The sequence below is a fragment of the Parus major genome, chromosome 2 (genome assembly GCF_001522545.3).
Source record: "Parus major isolate Abel chromosome 2, Parus_major1.1, whole genome shotgun sequence".
Lineage (NCBI taxonomy): Eukaryota > Metazoa > Chordata > Aves > Passeriformes > Paridae > Parus > Parus major.
Window position 1 is genome coordinate 103,662,101 of NC_031769.1, and position 19,248 is coordinate 103,681,348.

At 38.9% G+C, this 19,248-nt stretch overlaps 1 protein-coding gene across 1 annotated transcript in view; it reads right to left on the reverse strand.

Annotated features, from left to right (window-relative positions):
* The window catches only part of CLUL1 (clusterin like 1), a 58,654-nt gene that overhangs the window by 3,893 nt on the left and 35,513 nt on the right, over positions 1–19,248 (reverse strand). The window contains exons 2-6 of the mRNA XM_033519390.1: positions 9,409–9,518; positions 7,911–8,059; positions 6,079–6,246; positions 3,473–4,010; positions 2,206–2,343 (exon numbers count right to left, since the gene is read on the reverse strand). Coding sequence (XP_033375281.1) covers positions 2,206–2,343; positions 3,473–4,010; positions 6,079–6,246; positions 7,911–8,059; positions 9,409–9,518 — 1,103 coding nt within the window. The remainder of the gene's footprint in view (positions 1–2,205; positions 2,344–3,472; positions 4,011–6,078; positions 6,247–7,910; positions 8,060–9,408; positions 9,519–19,248) is intronic.

Sequence of the window (19,248 nt, forward strand, 5' to 3'; positions counted from 1 at the left end):
GCTTCCAGGCTGGAGCAGCCTGTCCTTGGAGGGCTGCACCCCGTGGAAGAATGACCCACGTTGTGGCAGTTTTGGGAGGACTGTGTGCCCGTGGGGGGAGTTCACGTTGCAGCAGGTGCCGTACGGCTGCTGCTCCTGAGAGTGGCCCCATGCCTGAGAAGTTCATGGAGAACTGTCTCCTGAGGGAGGGACCCCCGGGCTCACAGGGGAAGGACTCCTCTCCCAGAGCAGCTGAAGGAAATCTCAGTGATGAACTGACCCAGAAACCCCCATGTCCTGTCCCCTGACCTGTCAGTGGGAAAGAGGGAGGGGCTGGGGGGGAGAAGGTGTTTTAGGGGTTTATTTGATTTCTCATTATCGTCCTCTGATTCTGTTAGTAATAAATTTCACTTTGAGTGAGCTTTTTAAGTTGAGCCTCTTTTGCCCTTGAAATATTTCTCCCAGTCTTTATCTCACTCATGAAGCCTTCATTAACTTTGTTTTCTTTTCCCTGCTTTGCCCAGCTGTGGCAGGGGAGGATGAGCAAGTGACTCTCATGGATGCCTGGTGTTGGGGCTGTCTCAAACTACAACTGCTCAGCACGGAAAGACATAGACCTCTTCGAGGAGGTCTAGAGGAGGGCCACAAAAACTTAGAAGGTGGGAACACCTCTCCTATTTATTAGGATGGGTCAAGAGAGCTGGGGTTATTCAGCCCGCAGAAGAGAAGTCTCTGGGGACACATTGTGTCTAATAATTTGTGACTATCAGCAACTGAAGGGTGCCTGTAAGAAGGATGGGGACAAGCTTTTTATCAGGCTCTGGGGACAAGAGGTAATGATTTTAAATTGAAAGAGGATGGATTTAGACTATATGTAATCAAGGGGTTTTTTACAATAAGGGTGGTGAAACACTGAAAAAAGTTGCCCAGAGAACAGGTAGATGTCCCATCCCTGGAAGCATTCAAGATCAGGTTCTGTGGGGCTCTGAGCAACATGACCTAGATGATGTCCCTGCTGATTTCTGGGGTGTGATGGCTTGTAAAGGTCCCTTTAACCCCAGATTATTCTGTGATTCTGTTATAGAGGTTATTACAAGAAAGCCTGTGTTCCTGTTGAGTGTTAAGACCTAATATTCATCTTACAATAGCTAGACACTAGTATGAAACTAGTACCATCTGCCACAAATTCAAAACTGAAGATTGGTCTTTTTTTCTTTACTAAAATATGGATTTTAAACAAGAAAAATTTCTATACAATAATTGCTCTGTAAGAGTTCAGTTTCTTTAACGTCAAATTGGATTATCAAGGGGCACCTTCAAGCTGATGGTACAGTAACAAACTGGTATGTGTAATACATGGGTATAGATAAAAAGGTAAGTGGTAAAATATTCTTTTTCATATTATTTTCATATTCTATTCAGATTCCTATTCTTTTAAAAGTATTCATTGCTCTTTAATTTTTTTCACACTGGAGATATTCTGAAGACATTTAGGTTTAAGCATATTCCTTGGATTTAAGATCTAAATAATTCTGGAAAGACTGATACGCTTCAGTGGGACTCCTGGCAACAGCTCTAGGTGATCAGTCTGAAGGTTTTTCAGGTGCCCATGGATGGTGCTGACAGAGCTCGGCCATCTCCTTATATATGTCAGCACATGAAGTCCCCTTTTTGTCCTTCATGTCAGTTCTATTTGCAGACAGGATGCAACAAGAAGTAATTACAGGCTTTTCAGCCCTTGCTTTCCTTGTGAGGAGCTGAATGATACCTGAGGTTACACCTGGTTGTCAGCAGGGGAAGCGACTGTCAGGAGTTTGAGCTTCTCCTCCCTGTCTGCTCAGCACTTCTGCTCCCAGGCAGGATCGAGTGCTGCCTGATATCTTGCTCCTCTGCAGGATGGCAGCTCTACCAAAATACCTATTCATTATTTTATAGGCTGTGGGACGTGTCATTGGAGCACCAGCGGTATGTTAATAACTGAGCTATACTGACACTCTGTGGAGACTGTGGGGAAAACTAATTGAAGTCATCTGGAATGAGCAATGGTTATTGTAGTTACAGTAAAAACACAATGACTAAATGTTAATCCCATTAGAAAATTAAAATCTCAAAATCGATAAACCAGTGCATTATCAATGCATAAACAAATCGTTGCATTACAGAAAAAAAGAAAAAAAAAAAAAAAAAAAAAAAAAAAAAAGAGAAAAAGGGAAAACAGTCATTTACCATGCAAAAGATTGTCTTGACATTTCTGGCACCTCTCATGAAACTGTGGGCATCCAGAGGAGTTCTCCCGGAGCTCCCTGCACTGAAGTCTCTGGCGCCCTGACACAATTTTTGAAAACATGCCACTTCTGTCAGGATCTAGAATGAAGTCATAGTATTTTTAGACTGCCGTTAAACTTAGAGTCTTTTTAAGTATGCATTCATTACCAAGCCTGAGTGCTAGAATATAATTCCTTGTCCTTAATCCAAAGTATTTTGCCTAAATCCCCTTCCCTACTTCTCCACTTCACCTCAACTCCCCCAACAAAAATAAAAGGAATAAATTATTAAAAAGGAGAAGTCAGGAAAAGATTCAGATCATGTTTTCTTTCAAGGAATTCATGCTGCTGTAGTATATTCCCTTATAAAGTCTTATGACAGACATTATTCCCCGGACATAACCAAACAATTGCTGATATTATTACACATTATTTCTACAACATGTGAGTTTTGGTAAGATCTTTTTGACCCTTTGAAGTCAACATGTATCATAAGCACATACCATTAGATGAGAACACAGTACCAAAGCTTATTTCTGAGGTAACATGGCTTATGATACAGTAAAAAATTAAAACAACACTGTTCAACAGTCACTTTGTATTTCCTGATAATCATATAACGTTTATGTCACCTGCCACTCAGAGTTATGGCATGTGCTCGCTGTGATTTATCCTATTTGCAATAGTCAAATATGAGGTTTATTTGTATTCTAAAAGTTTGCCATGGTCCTTTTCCTTCACTGAATGTCATCATCAGTGGTATGCCCAGAATTTTCTGGTGACTGGAAAACCTGATGGCTGGTCTTTGATTGGCTGATGTTTGATTGTCAAATTATATTGCTGCTGTAGCCTGCAAAAGGACTTGTAGCTGTCAAGCTGAACTTAGTATCATTTTGCAAGGGCAAGGATATGCCTTGACATCTCACAGAATTACCCTGATTTTTTTGAATTGGTGACCATGTCAATAAGAGATGATACAAATCATATCCTGACAAATGCTGAGATTAAAACCTTGTGAGAACCTGCATCCACACTGAATTTAAGTGCTTCTGAGGAGCTCCTGCAAATGCTTTGAGAATTGCCATGAAAATCAGGCTGTGTAAGACCCCTAAGTCCCCCTGCAATATTTCTCTGAGATTCCTAAGTGACTTCTATTTGTTCATTTAACTGATAGTTATCCTATCCTATTTCCATAGCCTCCAGAGCTTGCTTACATATCTCACACTCACATACTGGAAACTGAGTAATTTGCTGTAGTTTAGTCATCCCAAGGGGGTTGATGTCATTGACAGTGCAGTCAGTTTTCACCTTTTGACACTTGCCTTTGGTTTGTTCTGGCACATCTCTTCTATAATCTCTGTATTCATCAAACACGTCGGTGATCACCTCACTGACACCTTCAAACACCGTCCTACTAAAATCAAAAACTAGCTGTAAGAAGCCGGGCATGCCCCAGCCTCTCTGGGAGCCGTCAGTTCTGGTGGTGACCTCAGGTAAAGCTGGCATACTGGGGGACTCACTCAAGTCCAGGTCAGACATGAAATACGTCTGAAAAGACTGGTCAAATTCTTTTTGCATGTGCTTGAAAAAAATGAAACTTCTGTCAAATATTGAGCCCACGTCTGATAATAGCTGGCTAAATAAATCTTCCATCTTTGCTAGCTGGGTGTCCTCTTTCTCAGGCTTTTCATTGGACTGGATGTCTCTTCCTTGATCCTCATGAAAAGTAAATATGAGTGGAGGTATTTTCCTCAAAAAATCTTCAACCTGTGTATAAGAAGGAGACAGATCAGGCAACAGACAAGTTATTGGTTTCTCATCTGTCAGGTAAGTGTCTCTAATTTTTCTCTTTCAAATACTGATAGAAACAATGCCTTCGTAATAATTGCCAATACAACATATTCTCTGAAGTAATTTAATACAGTAGACCTCAAAGAAGGGAAGTGCATTCAATCTAAATCATTAGTTCCAAATCAGATCTGGAGTAAAAGTCTGCCAGTTGCCCTTTAATCTGTAGGGGGTCAAAGTTATTATCATTTGGGTTTCTTCCAACAGACAGCTTGGACTTTATGTTGTAAAGACGTGAGATGCATTTTGTCTGCTTATGTCAGTGTAATCAGTGATTGTTCTCACCTTGATTTGTAAAAAGCCTGCCCTCTCTCACCATTGGGCAAATCCTTACATCTTTGTGCAAATGGAAACCAGCAAAATCAATAAAGCAGTGGCTCTGAGTCCATGGTTTTACCGTGTAAGAGGCCAAGTGTCAATTCTGCTGTTACAGAGTTCCAGTTCCTGGGTCTCAGCCACTGGTTCCCTGCTCCCTGCTTTAAGGCACTACTCTGGCATGAGCCAATGGAGTGGTTTTATGAGCCACACTCTATGACACTTGAAAATGGGTAAGGGTTAAGAAACATTCTGCTAAAACACTCATATAGATAGATATAGACAGATATAGATAAAGACAGTTATATATATCTTAATTTTTTTAAAAAAACCTAAATCATCGGCTTGATTTGACCACTAGTGCAGCTTAGAGGAAAGGTGAAGTGTGAAACAGCACTGCAGGAACAGCCTAAGCCAGTCTTGCTCCTGCTGTCTGTGTATCCTCAGCCACAGCTATCATCTTTGTTCTAGTTTCTTTTTTTTTTTTTTTCCCTTTTCACACAACACAACACAACACAACACAACACAGCACAACACAACACAACACAACACAACACAACACAACACAACACAACACAACACAACACAACACAACACAATTCTTACTTTGAATGCTTCAAATAAACCAAATAACTAATGGAGGAAGTTACCAAGAGGGTCAAAGACAGTGACAATACAGTGTAGAACTTTAACTGCAGTAATTGTAGCATCCACTGACTCTTGAAAATCCTAAACACTCATATGAGCTACCCATGAGCAGTATCGAAAAGCTGAAAGTATCACAAATAGTCTTAAATTTAATATCTCCCAGATTTTAACCTGATTTAAGAATATGCACAAATATTAAACACTTTTGCTCTAAACCCTGTCTGAAACACACTACATTTAATGTTTAAGTTACTGCATTTTTCAGTACATGGGAGTGTTGAAAGCTAAGAAATCTAACTAATGTTTTAGTATCAGCAATTACGGTTTTGCTTCAGAAGTTTGTTGCACTTAAACTGTATGCCAGAACAAAAAAAATATGATTACAATTGTTAAATTTTATAGTAATAATGGGCAGGAAATAGTAATGACTATTATAGTAATAATAGTCAGGAAACCATATTTTCTTTCTATGGAATTAGGGGAATCTCCTTTGCCGACAGGTTCCTTTATTATAAGAGATAAAGCATTTTAAAGCTTTGTTTGTTACTTAAAGTGTTTATTTAAGATAAATATAGGAAAGAATGATGTAATAAGTAGGTGGGGGCTTTTCCCCCATGTAATTTTGGTAGCTACATCTACATTTATAACTTTGCTGATTTTCAGATGGACCATAAAGAATCTATGTGGTATTTTTCACAGTTATCAAGCATCTTAATGCAAGTCCCACTGTGAGAGAAAATGTTGTGTATCTGGAATGAGTCTGTTGGAGTTAGGGGAGTCATCAATTTCCATGGAATCTTGCCAGGGTGCAACTGAACTCATTTTGGCTCAGCATTCCATGACCATAATCATATGTAATCTCTACCATATAACTTCATATTTCCAGACCCTCCAAATCAAATTAATTGTAGTAAGCTGATATAACTGGCAGACCTAGGCACTGAGAAAAAATATGTGCTGTCTCTAAAACTTTGGGTGAACTCAAGACTGTTCTCAAAGTTTCAGATACAAAGTTTCTTCCTACCTTCCTCTTAAAGGAAGACACACCATGTTTGCAAGTTGTATAGTATCTCATGCAGGTACTTTCTAAACAAGATTCACATTCATCCCATAGATTTTTCAAGGATACTTGACATTGTCTTTCCTCTTCTTCCAGTCTTGCCTTTACTTCATCCATAAGTCTCAAGGCTTGCTAAGTAAGGAAAAAGATTCAGTTGAGGGCAATATTCAGATTAGTATTCTAATGTTGATCACTCATTTTGCTATTTATGGCTCCTTTTTTTGCTAATCCCTAACCACTAGGGTAGGCTGCCTTCTCAGCTGCAGTCACATATGGAGGGAACTGAAAATTGAAAACCTTTTCTTTATAGGATTCTTTGTTCTCTCAGGGGGCACATCCTACAGAAACAAATGGATCTCTACAGTCTACCAGGATTTTTGATGTTAAGAAAAAAACTCACACATCATTCTGTGTAAGAATTCAGCCTCCCACATGGTCATGTGTTCAACTTGTGTTATTTTTTCTCCATATCATCTGAACAGTATTCATCTGTCCCACAAATAGTCCTTTTCTGTTACTTTTCTCTACCTTTAAGGGACTGATATTTCACGAGGGTAGGTCCTTGCCATGAAGTCTTTCTAATGCAGAAATACATAAAAGTAGAGCATCTCTGCTGTTTGTGAGTGTACTAATCAAAAGGATGTAGTAAGGGGATTTTTTTCTTGCTCTCATGGAAGTGTGAGGCACTCCTTCAATACTGAAGGGCAACAAGACGCATTTTACAATGCTGCTTCTATTTACATCATCAGTTAGGGCACAAAGCTGAGCAGATCAGATGCAGCAAGTTTGGAATAGACTTGACAATGGAAAGAGAAAAATTCTTCCTATCCAAGTAGATTGCACATCATCAATTTCTCTTTCCAATTGCAAAATATTTTAATAATTTTGGTTTCCAAACAATGTTCCAAGTTGTCTCTTAAGTATGACAGAAACGTTTTAATTGGTGGGGCTTATTCTTTTTTGTTATTCCAATAGGAAAGAGACTCACATAAAAGAAAACTCGTGTCAGAATGTGCTTGATGGAGACAGTAACCACAGTTTTCATAATCTATGTTTAGTTATTTTCTGATCTTTCTAATACATTTATTCAGTGTTTTATGAACTCTCACTGTGGATGTAAGTCCTGTGTAAATGATATCATCCAGTAAGATCTAGCAAGAATGTTGATTGTGGGAGTGCACTGGTGTTCCTTAAGATGTTAGAAAGCTATCAGGTACTTTTTGGCTTGCTAATACCAATAGTTTAAACTAACTACCAGATGTTGAGCCAGGAGGGAATTTTCCTTCAATGTTGTTGAAGCAAAGTTAGGATATTTGTATTTTTTTTAAATATACAGTAAACCTCTATTTCTTCAGATCATCTGAGCACATGGCTCTGAGCCTAGGCATTTCACTAAGACATTGGAAATGTCCCTGATTCACTGTACTTTCTTTAGAGCACATTATCATTTGTGGCTTTGATATTCTCCTGCAGGTCTGAAGTTTTGCAAAGCAAGCTGGAAAACATCTTATGCCCCTGCATTATAGAGACATGGAGGGCACAGCTGCTGGTCCTTCTGCACAAAACACTGTTCTACAGTGGCCTGCAGTTGCCTTGGTGTGAATTCAGTGAAGGGGTTTTTAGAAACAAGCAGTGTGTGCAATTTTCCTCTGCTAGTGAGACAAAGGGGAAGAAGCAGATTTTCTCTCAGTCCCATGACTCCATGAAAAGATGTACACTGCTTGTTTCGTGTATACAATTTGGTTTACATTCTTCCCAGGATAAACATATAAACCCTACAGATGCATTTATGTTACCTGTTTTTCTTCACTGCTCTTCTTCAAGGTTTTCATCAGATCTATGTGCTTATCTTCATTTCTTTCCATCATAATTTTCATCTGCTTAATACCAATCAAAGCTTTCTTTACCTCTTCATCTACATACTTCTCTCCAACTTCAGATAATTCTAAAAAAAAGCCAAATTATACAGTGATTTAATCAGATTTTAACACTATTGCAAATTGTCATGCACTGATGATGAAGGAGAATGAAACAGCTCTATGTTTCCCTACAGTGGCAGAATCTGAAAAATCTGAGATAGCGAATGCTGAATAACACTGAGCCAAGACAATTTCCATCAGATAAGAATCTGTCCCAGAGCTTTTGCAAGGATCAGCTGTATGTAACTCAAAATATATATTTGACTGTCCCACTGCTGAGTACTGAGTCCCAGAACAATTGAGGTTGGTACCTTTGGAGATCATTGAGTCTTCTCCCCTCCTCCCCCCTCAAAGCAAGGTCAACTACATCAGGTTGCACAGGACATCATCCTAGGTTTTTGGTATCTCCAAGGATCACTCATCAGTTTTCTAATGACATAACCTTTATATTTATCTTTTCTCTGCTAGAAGCCTGTGACAGCTTCTCTCTGCATTTTGAAAATGTAGATTACACGTGACTTCAACCTGTTTTCACAAAAATTCAATTTCCAGACTTCCTGTGATGAATGACCATAGAGTTTTGGTGAAAACCTGGGCTGGCCCATGCATTGCACCTTGAAGCTCTACATGATTGCCTATCCTTTATCTGTATTTATTTACTTTGTGGAAATACCCTGACTACCACTGGAACTATAGAAAACAAGCAAAACCATATCACCTTGAGATTGCCAAAACCACATCAATCGCTTCTTCCTTTATATCTTTCTTCCTCACCTCTAGGTTGTTGTTTGTTTATTACAGAAATCTTGTCAAGATAGAATGAAGCACAGGATTGTTTAATGGCTGATCCTCTTTCTACCCACAAAATAAAGCCAAGCTTAGAGATGTGTGTGTGTGCAGAATAGCTGCTATTTTCTGAATTAAGTATTTTTATTTCAGCTGTTTGTAAAAGCCACCTTTTCCAGTGAAGTATATAAGTGTAGAGGGAATATTTTCAAAGATTATTTGGACAAACAAAATAGTTCAAAATCTCTTGAATTAAATTTTGGATTTGGTTTGTATTCTGATGATCTACAAGGAACCAAATGACCTATAAAAATCTCGTAAATATTTTTTTTTTTTTTGGCAGATGATGGTTGTCTGTTAATCCCTTTACTTTCTCATCCTGCTTGTTCTTATCTTGTGTGTGTGTGTGTGTGTGTGTGTGTGTGTGTGTGTGTGTAAGCATGCAATCAGCTTTATTATGGTTTCTAAGCTCCACACAAGCAAGTGGAACTTCTTGATGCCAGTGAGTGTGGAAGTTAAAATGCACTGCCCAGCTGGAGACCTGTGCCCAGGGGCTTCCAGCACAACCTGGCAGGAAAAGCATACGCACGCTTGAGGTTGTCCCGGAGATTCATTTCCTCCTGCTTGGTTGGTGCACACTGATGGCCCTTCAGACACAGCACATGTATTATAAATATCCAAGAGGACCTCATGTTCTTTCTGTTAAAGAAAAACAGTTTGGTGCAGTTACACGTAAACATTGTCAGGAAGCTCAGATATCTGGGTATATTAAGTAAATATAAATACCAATACTAAGTATCTTACAAGATCCTGTTAATTTTGTCTTGAACTATAGTTTCTGAGATGTATAGCATGCACCTAAATGCTACTCTTGGTGAAAAATACATGAGTAAGAAGCTTGACCTCATTTGTAATTATCTATTTAGATTAATTAGATTAATTCCACCGAGTTTGCACAATTGTTAACATAATCAGGACATGTATGTATAAAATCAAAAGCTTATGCTGCTCAGTTTGTCCCTTTTCTACTTTGTGAAACACACTAATTACTGATCTCATATTGTGTCCTTAGTTCATATTATAAATACATCCATGCTAAACACTATTGCCAGTTTTAAAGAAGGAAGTTTCTGGAATGTTGTTCCCTTCTTGTGTCCAAACATGCAATTCCTTTTACTGTCCGTCAGAATAAGATTTAATATAAGAGACACAACAATAAGTGTGCCAAGAAATCAGCAATTAGATCCATTTTATAAATAAACAGATCAGAAAATGGAAGAAATCCCTGCAAAATAAGGGAAAGAAATGACATTTGCTTTATCTCCCTCCTAAAAGCGTAGGTGAAAGCCTTCTTTTTCAGAAACCATGCAACTGCATTTTATGATTCCCATCTGATTAAGTGAACACAGTATTCAGGTGCCTTGTAGTTAGCCAATATAACCTTGGAGATGCAATTATCAGCTGCAAGAGCATATGTAAATTAACAGCCTGGATTTGTTTATAGCCTGGATTTACTTCTATGGTTACTTGAATATTGTACCCTTACATTTACAGTGAAATTAACCAATTAACTTTGCAAAGAAATACCGACACACAAGCAAAGAAAGGTAAGAAAACCAAGTATATTTACCATTAATATTTTGCACCTCTTCTGCAAAATTGCTCCCTGCGTCAGGAAGGGGCTGGGCTGTGTTCTGATCTAATTTCTGGGAGTGTCAGGGATTTTGCCATGTTCTACTTATCTGATGAGAAGGTACTTAATCCTATTAGCAGGACGTTTAGTCATTAGGCTGAAGGATTTTGCATGTATGCGACTTCATGCTCATCTCTGTGGGCAAAACCACCAGAGGGAGTATTGGGCAGAATTGCCTGATTTAATGTAATTTGAAACTCCTACTTTTATGTAGTCTGTAGCCTTTTGTAGTGTTAGGTCTTCTATTGTCTTACTTTTTACTTTAGGAGACACCTGCAGCTTATGTTATTAGTGAAATTGATACCATTAGTTTATCTAAAAATAGCTTTCAACATTTAATCTCTTCAGCATAGTTTTAGCTTGCTATAAAAACCACTGCATTATGTAAGGGCCTTCTTTGTATGCATTCTGAAGGTACAGGAGCTGAAGAGAAGATCAGGAACCCAGATGCAGGCTGGCATTTGAGCAGATTCTAGAATGAGATAAACAATTTTTTGGCATTTTGTTGTACTTGCCAATGTTTAGGGGGTTCGCCCACTTAATGCTACTTTCTTCAGTTTCTCCATGTCTGTGAGATATGTCTGAGATCTGACTTGTACAAAGTTTTGGCTACTTTGAAGTGAAATATTTAAATAGTAACAGATGCTTGATATAAACTATGGACAGGTATTGTTAGCAAATCATATCCCCACTTGTGACATTCAGCAATATCACTCCCTTCTAGTCAAAGAGGAGATGGGGAGAGTGGGTGTCTGTAGCTCACAGTCTGCAAGAGCAGCTTTAAGACATTCTATTCTATTTTGTTTACCTAATCATTCATAAAAGCCAATCAATGATTGATGGCTAAGATCTCACACGATTAATGCTGCTTAGGCAAGAGATTTGATGGATTTAGTTTTAAACACATTATCAGGAATAGTGAAGAATCACACTTTTTTTCTGAAAATGATGGGTGGAATGAAATATGTGCTTTGTTTGTATTCATGTGCTATATGAATTTCTGTCATTGAGTTGCTGCTTACTCCTTGACCAAGACTACCCAAAGCATTTCAAGTTCTCTTCTGTGGCACCCTTGCAGACCTTGCAATCCCCTGGCCAGACTTAAGGATCCCTGGGTCCTGGGCTGAAGCAGAAGGGGCAGTCTCTCTCTCCCCCTCTGAACCTCACACTTGGCTCAGGAGAGAGTGAAAATGGAAAATACATTTGCACAAAGGAAGACAATCTATTACAGATGCTTGTGAAACATGTGCTGTTAGAGTGCAAGTGTAATGAATCCTAAGACTTTAATCTTTCATGCAAGGGTTTGTTCACTCATTTTTGACATTTAGCTTTGCTAATACTCAAATATTCATTTATTAGCAGCATTCATTTGCTGCTTTTTCTGAGCCTGGCTGTGTATAGAGAAAGCTTTAAAAAATCTGGAGTAAAAAGGGTGGTTTCAACACGTCATTCATAGTTCACAGGAGTTTGTGAGAAAGCAGGTGGCCCCAGCCCTGTAGGGACAGAGAGCAGCACTCCTGTCCCGGGGGAAGAGGCTGGAGAATGCCTCTGGCACAGATCCCACCACTTACCTGCAGAATTGGCTGCTTTCTGAAGGTCTTCTTGGGAGTGTCTGGTCAAGCACACACTTGCACCTTGCAAAGCCAGTCCTTAAGCTGATGCTGAGACACAGAGTCCTGGTGTGTGTTGAGCTCCTATTCTCAATTCAGTTGATTTTGAGCATTGCAAAGTCTCTTGCTTCATCTTAGATGTTACTCCTCATACTTTATTATAAACATTATGTAACCACAAGGAAATAGGCACTACTATATGCATCTATTTCTTTTTACAAAATCACTAAATCCTAGTTCTTTGCTCTCATGTTATTTCATATATATAATCTAGTGGCTGAAAGAGGAGGTATAAGGAACCCAAGGACAAAATTGATAGAGCTAGTATGTCTGTTAAATTTAATCTTGGGCTTAAACTTAACATTAGAAGTGTACTTAAGAACCCAACACCCTGTTCCTGAAAGGCAGCTGTTAATCATGCTTACTCTGAACAGCTTTTCCACTCTCATTTCTGCTTTGAATTTAATTAGACAAAAATCTCATCAATAATACCTTCAGGTTTCATGTTAAATATCCACTCTCCTTTAACATTCCAAATCTGATTCACAGTGACCTGTTATGGAGATCTCCGTTTTTCATTTCAGCTGCCATGTTTAACAGTTTCCTCTTATTATTTTATTTTCCTCTGAATCTGAGTGCTTTGATCAGCTATAGCATAGCATGTCATGTCATGACATTGTGCTGACATTTTCCATTTTCCCCACTTTTATACAAGCACATGATTCAGTGCTTATTGATGCTGTTGAAATTAATAAGGTACTCTTCTTATAGTAAATCATACTACATACTACAGTCTGAAGAAGCTGTTGGGAGCTAATTGTAGAAAGTGTCTTTTTCCCTACACCAATTTCCTCCCCCTGTTATTCCACTACTACTCTATTTTAATTGAAATAATAGTTATCTCTTGGGAAAAAAAAAAATAGGAAAATATCTTGAAAAGGAATTTCAGTTAAAATAGATTTTTTGCAAGATACTGATAAATTGAAAAGTAAATAATTGTAACAAGATATATAGACATTGAGTTTGAACCAAGCTGAACTTGAGCAATGAGACTTGTAGCTGCTTTGCAGATTTTTCTTAGGTCCCATTGGATGACCTCCACAAATGTGTAACATTTTTTCACCATGTACTGTGACTTCTCCCTTTTTGTTGATCCATTCCACCTGGCAGGATTAAGCATCAAGAAATATGTTGAAATGGAATTTCCTGTGTTGTACATCAGCTATAGGATTTTGTTCCAGTTAGATATTTACACAATTATATTCTGTTTGTAAGAGTTGTTTCCTACTATGCTACACATTTCCTACACATGTCTTTCTGAGCTAGGCCAGGCATATAATGATCAGGCTGAAAATACCTGTACATATTTATAGACTCTATGAGTCATGGAAAGTGCTATATACTGACATTAAATCTCTTGGTATTTGTATGAAATAGTCCCTTGTTCTACAAAATCTTAATTAGCTTTATTTGTAAGCAGCTTTATTTGTAAGCACACTATTAGTTCTACTGCTTTCTATTGAAATTAAATCCTAGTGGGGGTTTGTGGTGTAATTGCATGGCTAATCTAAAGCATGCACAAAGCTTTGCTAAAAGTTAGTACGGGTTTTAAGGGTATAGAATTGAACTTATGTGCTGTAAAAGTTTGGGGTTTTTTGGTTTGGGTTTTGTTTTAATCCTTCCCAGTGCTTCAGGAGCCCTTGAGTGGCTTCTGCTTTCTCCTGTGTTTCAGAGGCTCTCAAAGGCCCCCTGAATTTCAGTATTCAGTCTTTGAGCATTACCTGGTTACCTGAAGCTGGGAACCAAGGCTCCTTCTTTAGCCCAGAGAGAGAGGCATGCTTCTGAGGTGCTCTCAGCCGTGCTGGAAGACCTCAGACAGAGGAGCTGAGGATGCATTAAGCTGAATAGCTACAGTCAGTCTAAGCTACACATCTTGCAAAATTACCAGCTCCGGTCCCCAGTGCAGTGCAGCTGTGTCAGCATGACAGGATCCCGAAGTTCACAAGCCCTGAAGCTCAGAGTCGGGCTGACACAATTACCCTGTCTGGAGGAGGGTCAGGCAATGCCAGGTCAGGACTCTGCGCTGTGCTCAACACAAACGTGAAACCAGCAGAAGGCAGAAATCAGCCTGCAAAACCTGGAGAATCACACTGAGATGTTAATTTGCTTTAGCTGGAATTATTAAGCTACAGCTTTTGGGGTAAGCAAGACCAACATCACAAGGCTTAGCACGCTTTAAAATACATGAGCCCTTTCTGATTTCCTTTTGTTCATCTATCCATGGATGATAAGGATCACAATTCGGTGTGGGGAAAAAAAAATCTTCCACTTCACTGCTGAAATTTTTTGTTTTCCAAGCCCTTCAGGGCTTTGACACAAAGTTCTAAATACCAGTCCCAGCAGTAATATGACAACTGCTGTTCACATGACCATGCAAAGTTTTTTCCCACTTTATCCAGAGGTATTGCAGAAGGGATCTGTGGTGATACTGAAATCAATGTTTGGGAAGACAAAACTGTAACAAGAATTTAATTCACTTTAGGGAGCAGAAAGTTAAAATCTTAGAGTTGAGTGAAAGACAATATGAAGCTGAAACCTAAAAATTATGCAGTTGTCTTCAGAATCCGTGGTTAGGATATCAGCTAACTACTAAACCTGAAGAAGCACTATTACTGATATTATATTATCAGCAGGAGATATCAAAGTCAGTGCAAGGATAACAAAATAAGCTAGAAGCAATTTATTAGAAAGCTATGAAGCAAACCTGCATGGTACAGTTACACAAACAGATTTCAGGAAGCATTTAATATTAAAATGCTGAAGTTTTGAACCAGATGTTTTGCAAGGGTTTAGTTTCAAGCTTCCCTAGGAACATTAAAACAAAAAAAAATTTATTGCATGCAGACATAATATATCAGCTTTCAGCCTGCAACTGAAAGGAACAGGGTTCCTTCTGTGTATTCATCTGGTTTGCTTGAGCATATCTTTGTCATTCAGCTTGTATCACCTAGTTAAAAGAGTGACTGATTATTGAAAACAATCCAGAGTTTATTGAAACTGAGAGGACTGAGTTTGGGAGGTGCAGAGCAATGACTGAAGATGGTAGCTGCCCTAACCTGCTGGAAAGGGATTGAAGGCACTCAGGGTAGGGCCTTGATAATATTCAATGCAGAAATTGGAAATTGCTTTGTTGGGGAGTAATCCTTTCTCTGGTAGCTTGGCCTCTTGTTTCTGCTGCATTTGAAGTGGACCATGCTCCAGTGCCTGTGGGACAGCAATCCCAAAGAAGGATGTCTGAATATAAAGCTTCCTCAATGTAGCTGGTAATCGGACACACACAGCCCCCTTGCTTGCAGTAGCATGGAAGTGGAGCAAGCAAAACTGGAACGCTGCCTGAAGCTGACATTTTCTCCATTTCAAATGTTAAGGACAATTTCTAAGAAGAGCCTTATTGCAATTACGATTAATGACTTCATGCTTCTAAGAGTTCTTGCTTAATTGCCATTGCACATGTTTTTACAGCTGTCCTTTTATATAACTGGTACCCTACCCCGTGCATCTGCCTCAATACTCAAAGCTTTTTAAAGCACTGTGAAAGAACATTAGTTACAGAGACCTGAGGAGAGGGTCTCTGTAAGCCAGGGGGAGGAGAATGAAATTAAAAAAAAAAAAAAAAAGAAAAGAAAAATTGAGTTCAGAGCAAATGAGAATTAAGAATGAAAGAAAAAAGGCAGAAAGGAAAAGGAAGGTGAAATAGGAAAAACCACAAAGTACAAAATGTCAGTGGAGACACGGACAAGAATAGTGTTTCCAATTGGAAGTGTATGAATTCATATCCTCTACCAACAGCTAAATCATTATTGCAAGCAAAAATAATGTAGGAAGCCCATGAAGGTGCACATGTGGCAGAACAGGACAGCTATATAACTCTTGAAATCTTTTCTTCCTCATATTTCCTTCTGCTCTGGTATGAAGCCATTCTGGGAAAGAAGGGGGCATTTGCCTACACTTCAATACATTTTCAGATACTGTGAAATGCTAAACACTGAGAAAAGGATTGTGGCATTCACCAGTCCAGATCTGAGTGTGCACAGTGAGTGTGTGCACCTCAGCTATCAGGAAGCAACCTGATCTATAGGAAGATGTCCCCTACCTGTGACAGGGATGTTCAATTAGATGATTTTTTTAGGGTCCCTTTCAACCCAAACCATTCTGTGATTCTATGATTCTGTGATATGTATGATACAGGCCAAAATGTGAAACTTGGACATCCTGCTGGATTTTGCAATATCTATCATGCATGGAAGCTAGCAGGGTCTGATCATTCATACTTACAGCACAACAAATACAGAAATTATTTCAAGTTGTAAAAAATCCAGTCTGCCATTTGCTAGCACAACTTGCAGTCAGCTGAGATGGCAGCTAACACGTTTAAATCATCATCTTTTTCCAAACTTAAATCAAAGTGTTCAGCTCATAAAAGATGAAGGCAAACTCCTACAGAGCACAATAATATACTTAGCATTAGGCTCTTAATACTTCAAAGTCATGCTAGACTTCCACTTAGGTTTTGGGTCAGCTACATTAGTGTCCAGCATAGTCTCACACATCCTACTTTGTGGACAGTGGTTTGTAGGGATTCCTTATGTTTTTATTTTGTTCCTGCAGACAAAGTATGTTTTAAAAAATCCTAGAAGATAGCCTCATTGGGAATATTCAGCACAATGGACAAAATGCTCTCTCCAAATGAAGAAATCTGTGAAATTTCACCTGTTGGAAGGATATTTGGGGTATGCAAATCTGGAGTATTGGGGGTACTGTACTTTAAGGAGTACTGTACTTTAAGGAGTAATCTCACCGTATATTCTCAGCACCTTATAGAAGGGGTTTGGCTCTGCATCTGGTTAACAGACCAGATATAGAAATCTTCAGAAAATAATTGAAACCATGAACTGGGTAATACTTAACTTCCAAGCCTGACTGATCTGAAATGGCTGCTTCACATTGTTTGCAAAAGCAGCCAGAACCCCTGGTCATGTGTATGTAGGGCACAAGAATGGTCTGTGATTACTACTAAAAATTCATCAATGATGCAGATGCATTTGAAACACCTTAGGTGCTAGAAAACTTTGAAATGTCCACAGTACAGGCATAATTATGTTGCAAATATTATTCAGAAGTATTTTGCTATTGATACTGGATAATACCACATTATGCATTTCCATACCTGAACTCAGGAAGAAATGAACTTTGATTTCAGTCTTTGCCCTTGTGCCTCCAATATTATATCTCACAGCCCAAAAACAGATGGTTGAAGGCTTATTCCTCTGCCTGGGTCTAACACATTTAACTGCACACATAGACACATTTATATATTAAAACAGTAGACAACAGGTCAGATCGTTAGCTGATGTAAATAAGCAAAGCTCCTTTGTCTGCAGACAGCTCTGATTCATACCAGCTGAAGACCAGTACATTTTCACTAGGTCTGGATTCAGTAAACCACACACACACAGAGAGTGCAAAGCAGCCTATTGTTTGAAGGAAACCTTTCTTGTTTAGGGCACTGCTGAACAAATAAACTAGGCAGCAGAGGGAATTAGCAGGAATGAAGAGCATTAGATCCTCAGAGAAAATAACATCAAAAAAAGCCCTTGGTATCCATCAGTCAGAATTCCTTCTGTGCTAGACAAAAGCTGCAATGGAAATTGCTGTGTTGTAACCTATGTGATCCCATACTGAATAATTTACTTGAAACATTGTGCTTCCAGCACTGTGCAGATCAAGTATCATGAGCAAAGGAAGAAAGTAAAGGAGAAACTAGAAAGAACTTAAATACTATTCAAGCAAAGCACTTAACCATGCATTTAACTTCTAACCTAAGAGCAGTCCCATGGAAGTCAATGGGATTACTTATGTACATAAGTAAATCATGTGATTAAATGGTCCAATGAATCAGGATTTTAAAAATCTGCATGGCTGTTACTTAAAAATGGATGCAGTACAAGAGAGTAAGGAAAGGAGAAAAATCTCTTTTCCATCCTCAGTTTCAAGTGTACTGACAAAGGCATGATAAGATCTAGCACTAGGAAGTTAGACTTGGAAAAATCCAGCCTTGAAATAAGACGTTTCCTCTTAGCTGTGAGGAAAATACTGAGACAGCTTACGAGACGGGAGTGGATTTACCCTCACACAGAGTTTTTATGATGGTGTTAAGCATATTAAAAGAAAAAGGGGATTAATCCAGATTCTGAGAGTAAAGTCAAGGAGTTAAAAAAAAAATAAAAATTAGCAGTTTCTGGAGAAGAGACACCTCCATCAGTTTATTGCAGCATATTGGTCCACATCCAACCTCCAGCTCAAAAGATTTCTAAACCACTGAGACAGATGACTTTATATTTCCCTGCTTTTTGTATTTCTTGTAAGTATCTGCTGCTTTTGGAAGCACTACTTGGCTGGACATATTTCTGATTTAACCTAGTACAACCATATTTCTTTTCAATACTGTACTATACACACACATCATGAGAGGATTAAGCTGGCTTAATTTAACTGGTATTTGCAGTCTTTTTTGGCCCCAAAATATGTCAGCCTGACTTGTGCTTACCTCCTTTGGTCATGAGTTTGATATGGAAACATTATTGATTAAATTTCCTGATGCTGTTTGACAGTCCTGAGCTTCCTTCAGGATTTGGGAAGGGAGTACTGCACTGCACAGTCATCTGTGACTCGGTGGTTGTCAATGGAGCTGAAGTCATGTGGGATTTTCTCTCCTGAGCAGATCCCAGCAGCCAGGGTGCCACACTGTGACAGAGGGACTTCCATTTCTCCTCTTCATGGCACACACTTTCTAATCTCCTAAGGCAAAAAAAAATGTTATTTCAATACTGTCATATCTGGATAAAACTTGCATATCCTGTGGTTAACTAGAGACCAGACCAGATGACCTCATTCAGTTTTTTCTGGCTCCAAATGTTGTAAACGCTTGTCCTGGGCTAGGGCCCATCAAAGCCCATCTGAGCCCCTGGAAATACTTGTATTGACTTCACTCTGCATGAACAAGATTTCAACTCAATGTACAGACTATGCCCGAGTCAACAGGGGTCCAAAAAGAATGTGGCTCAGC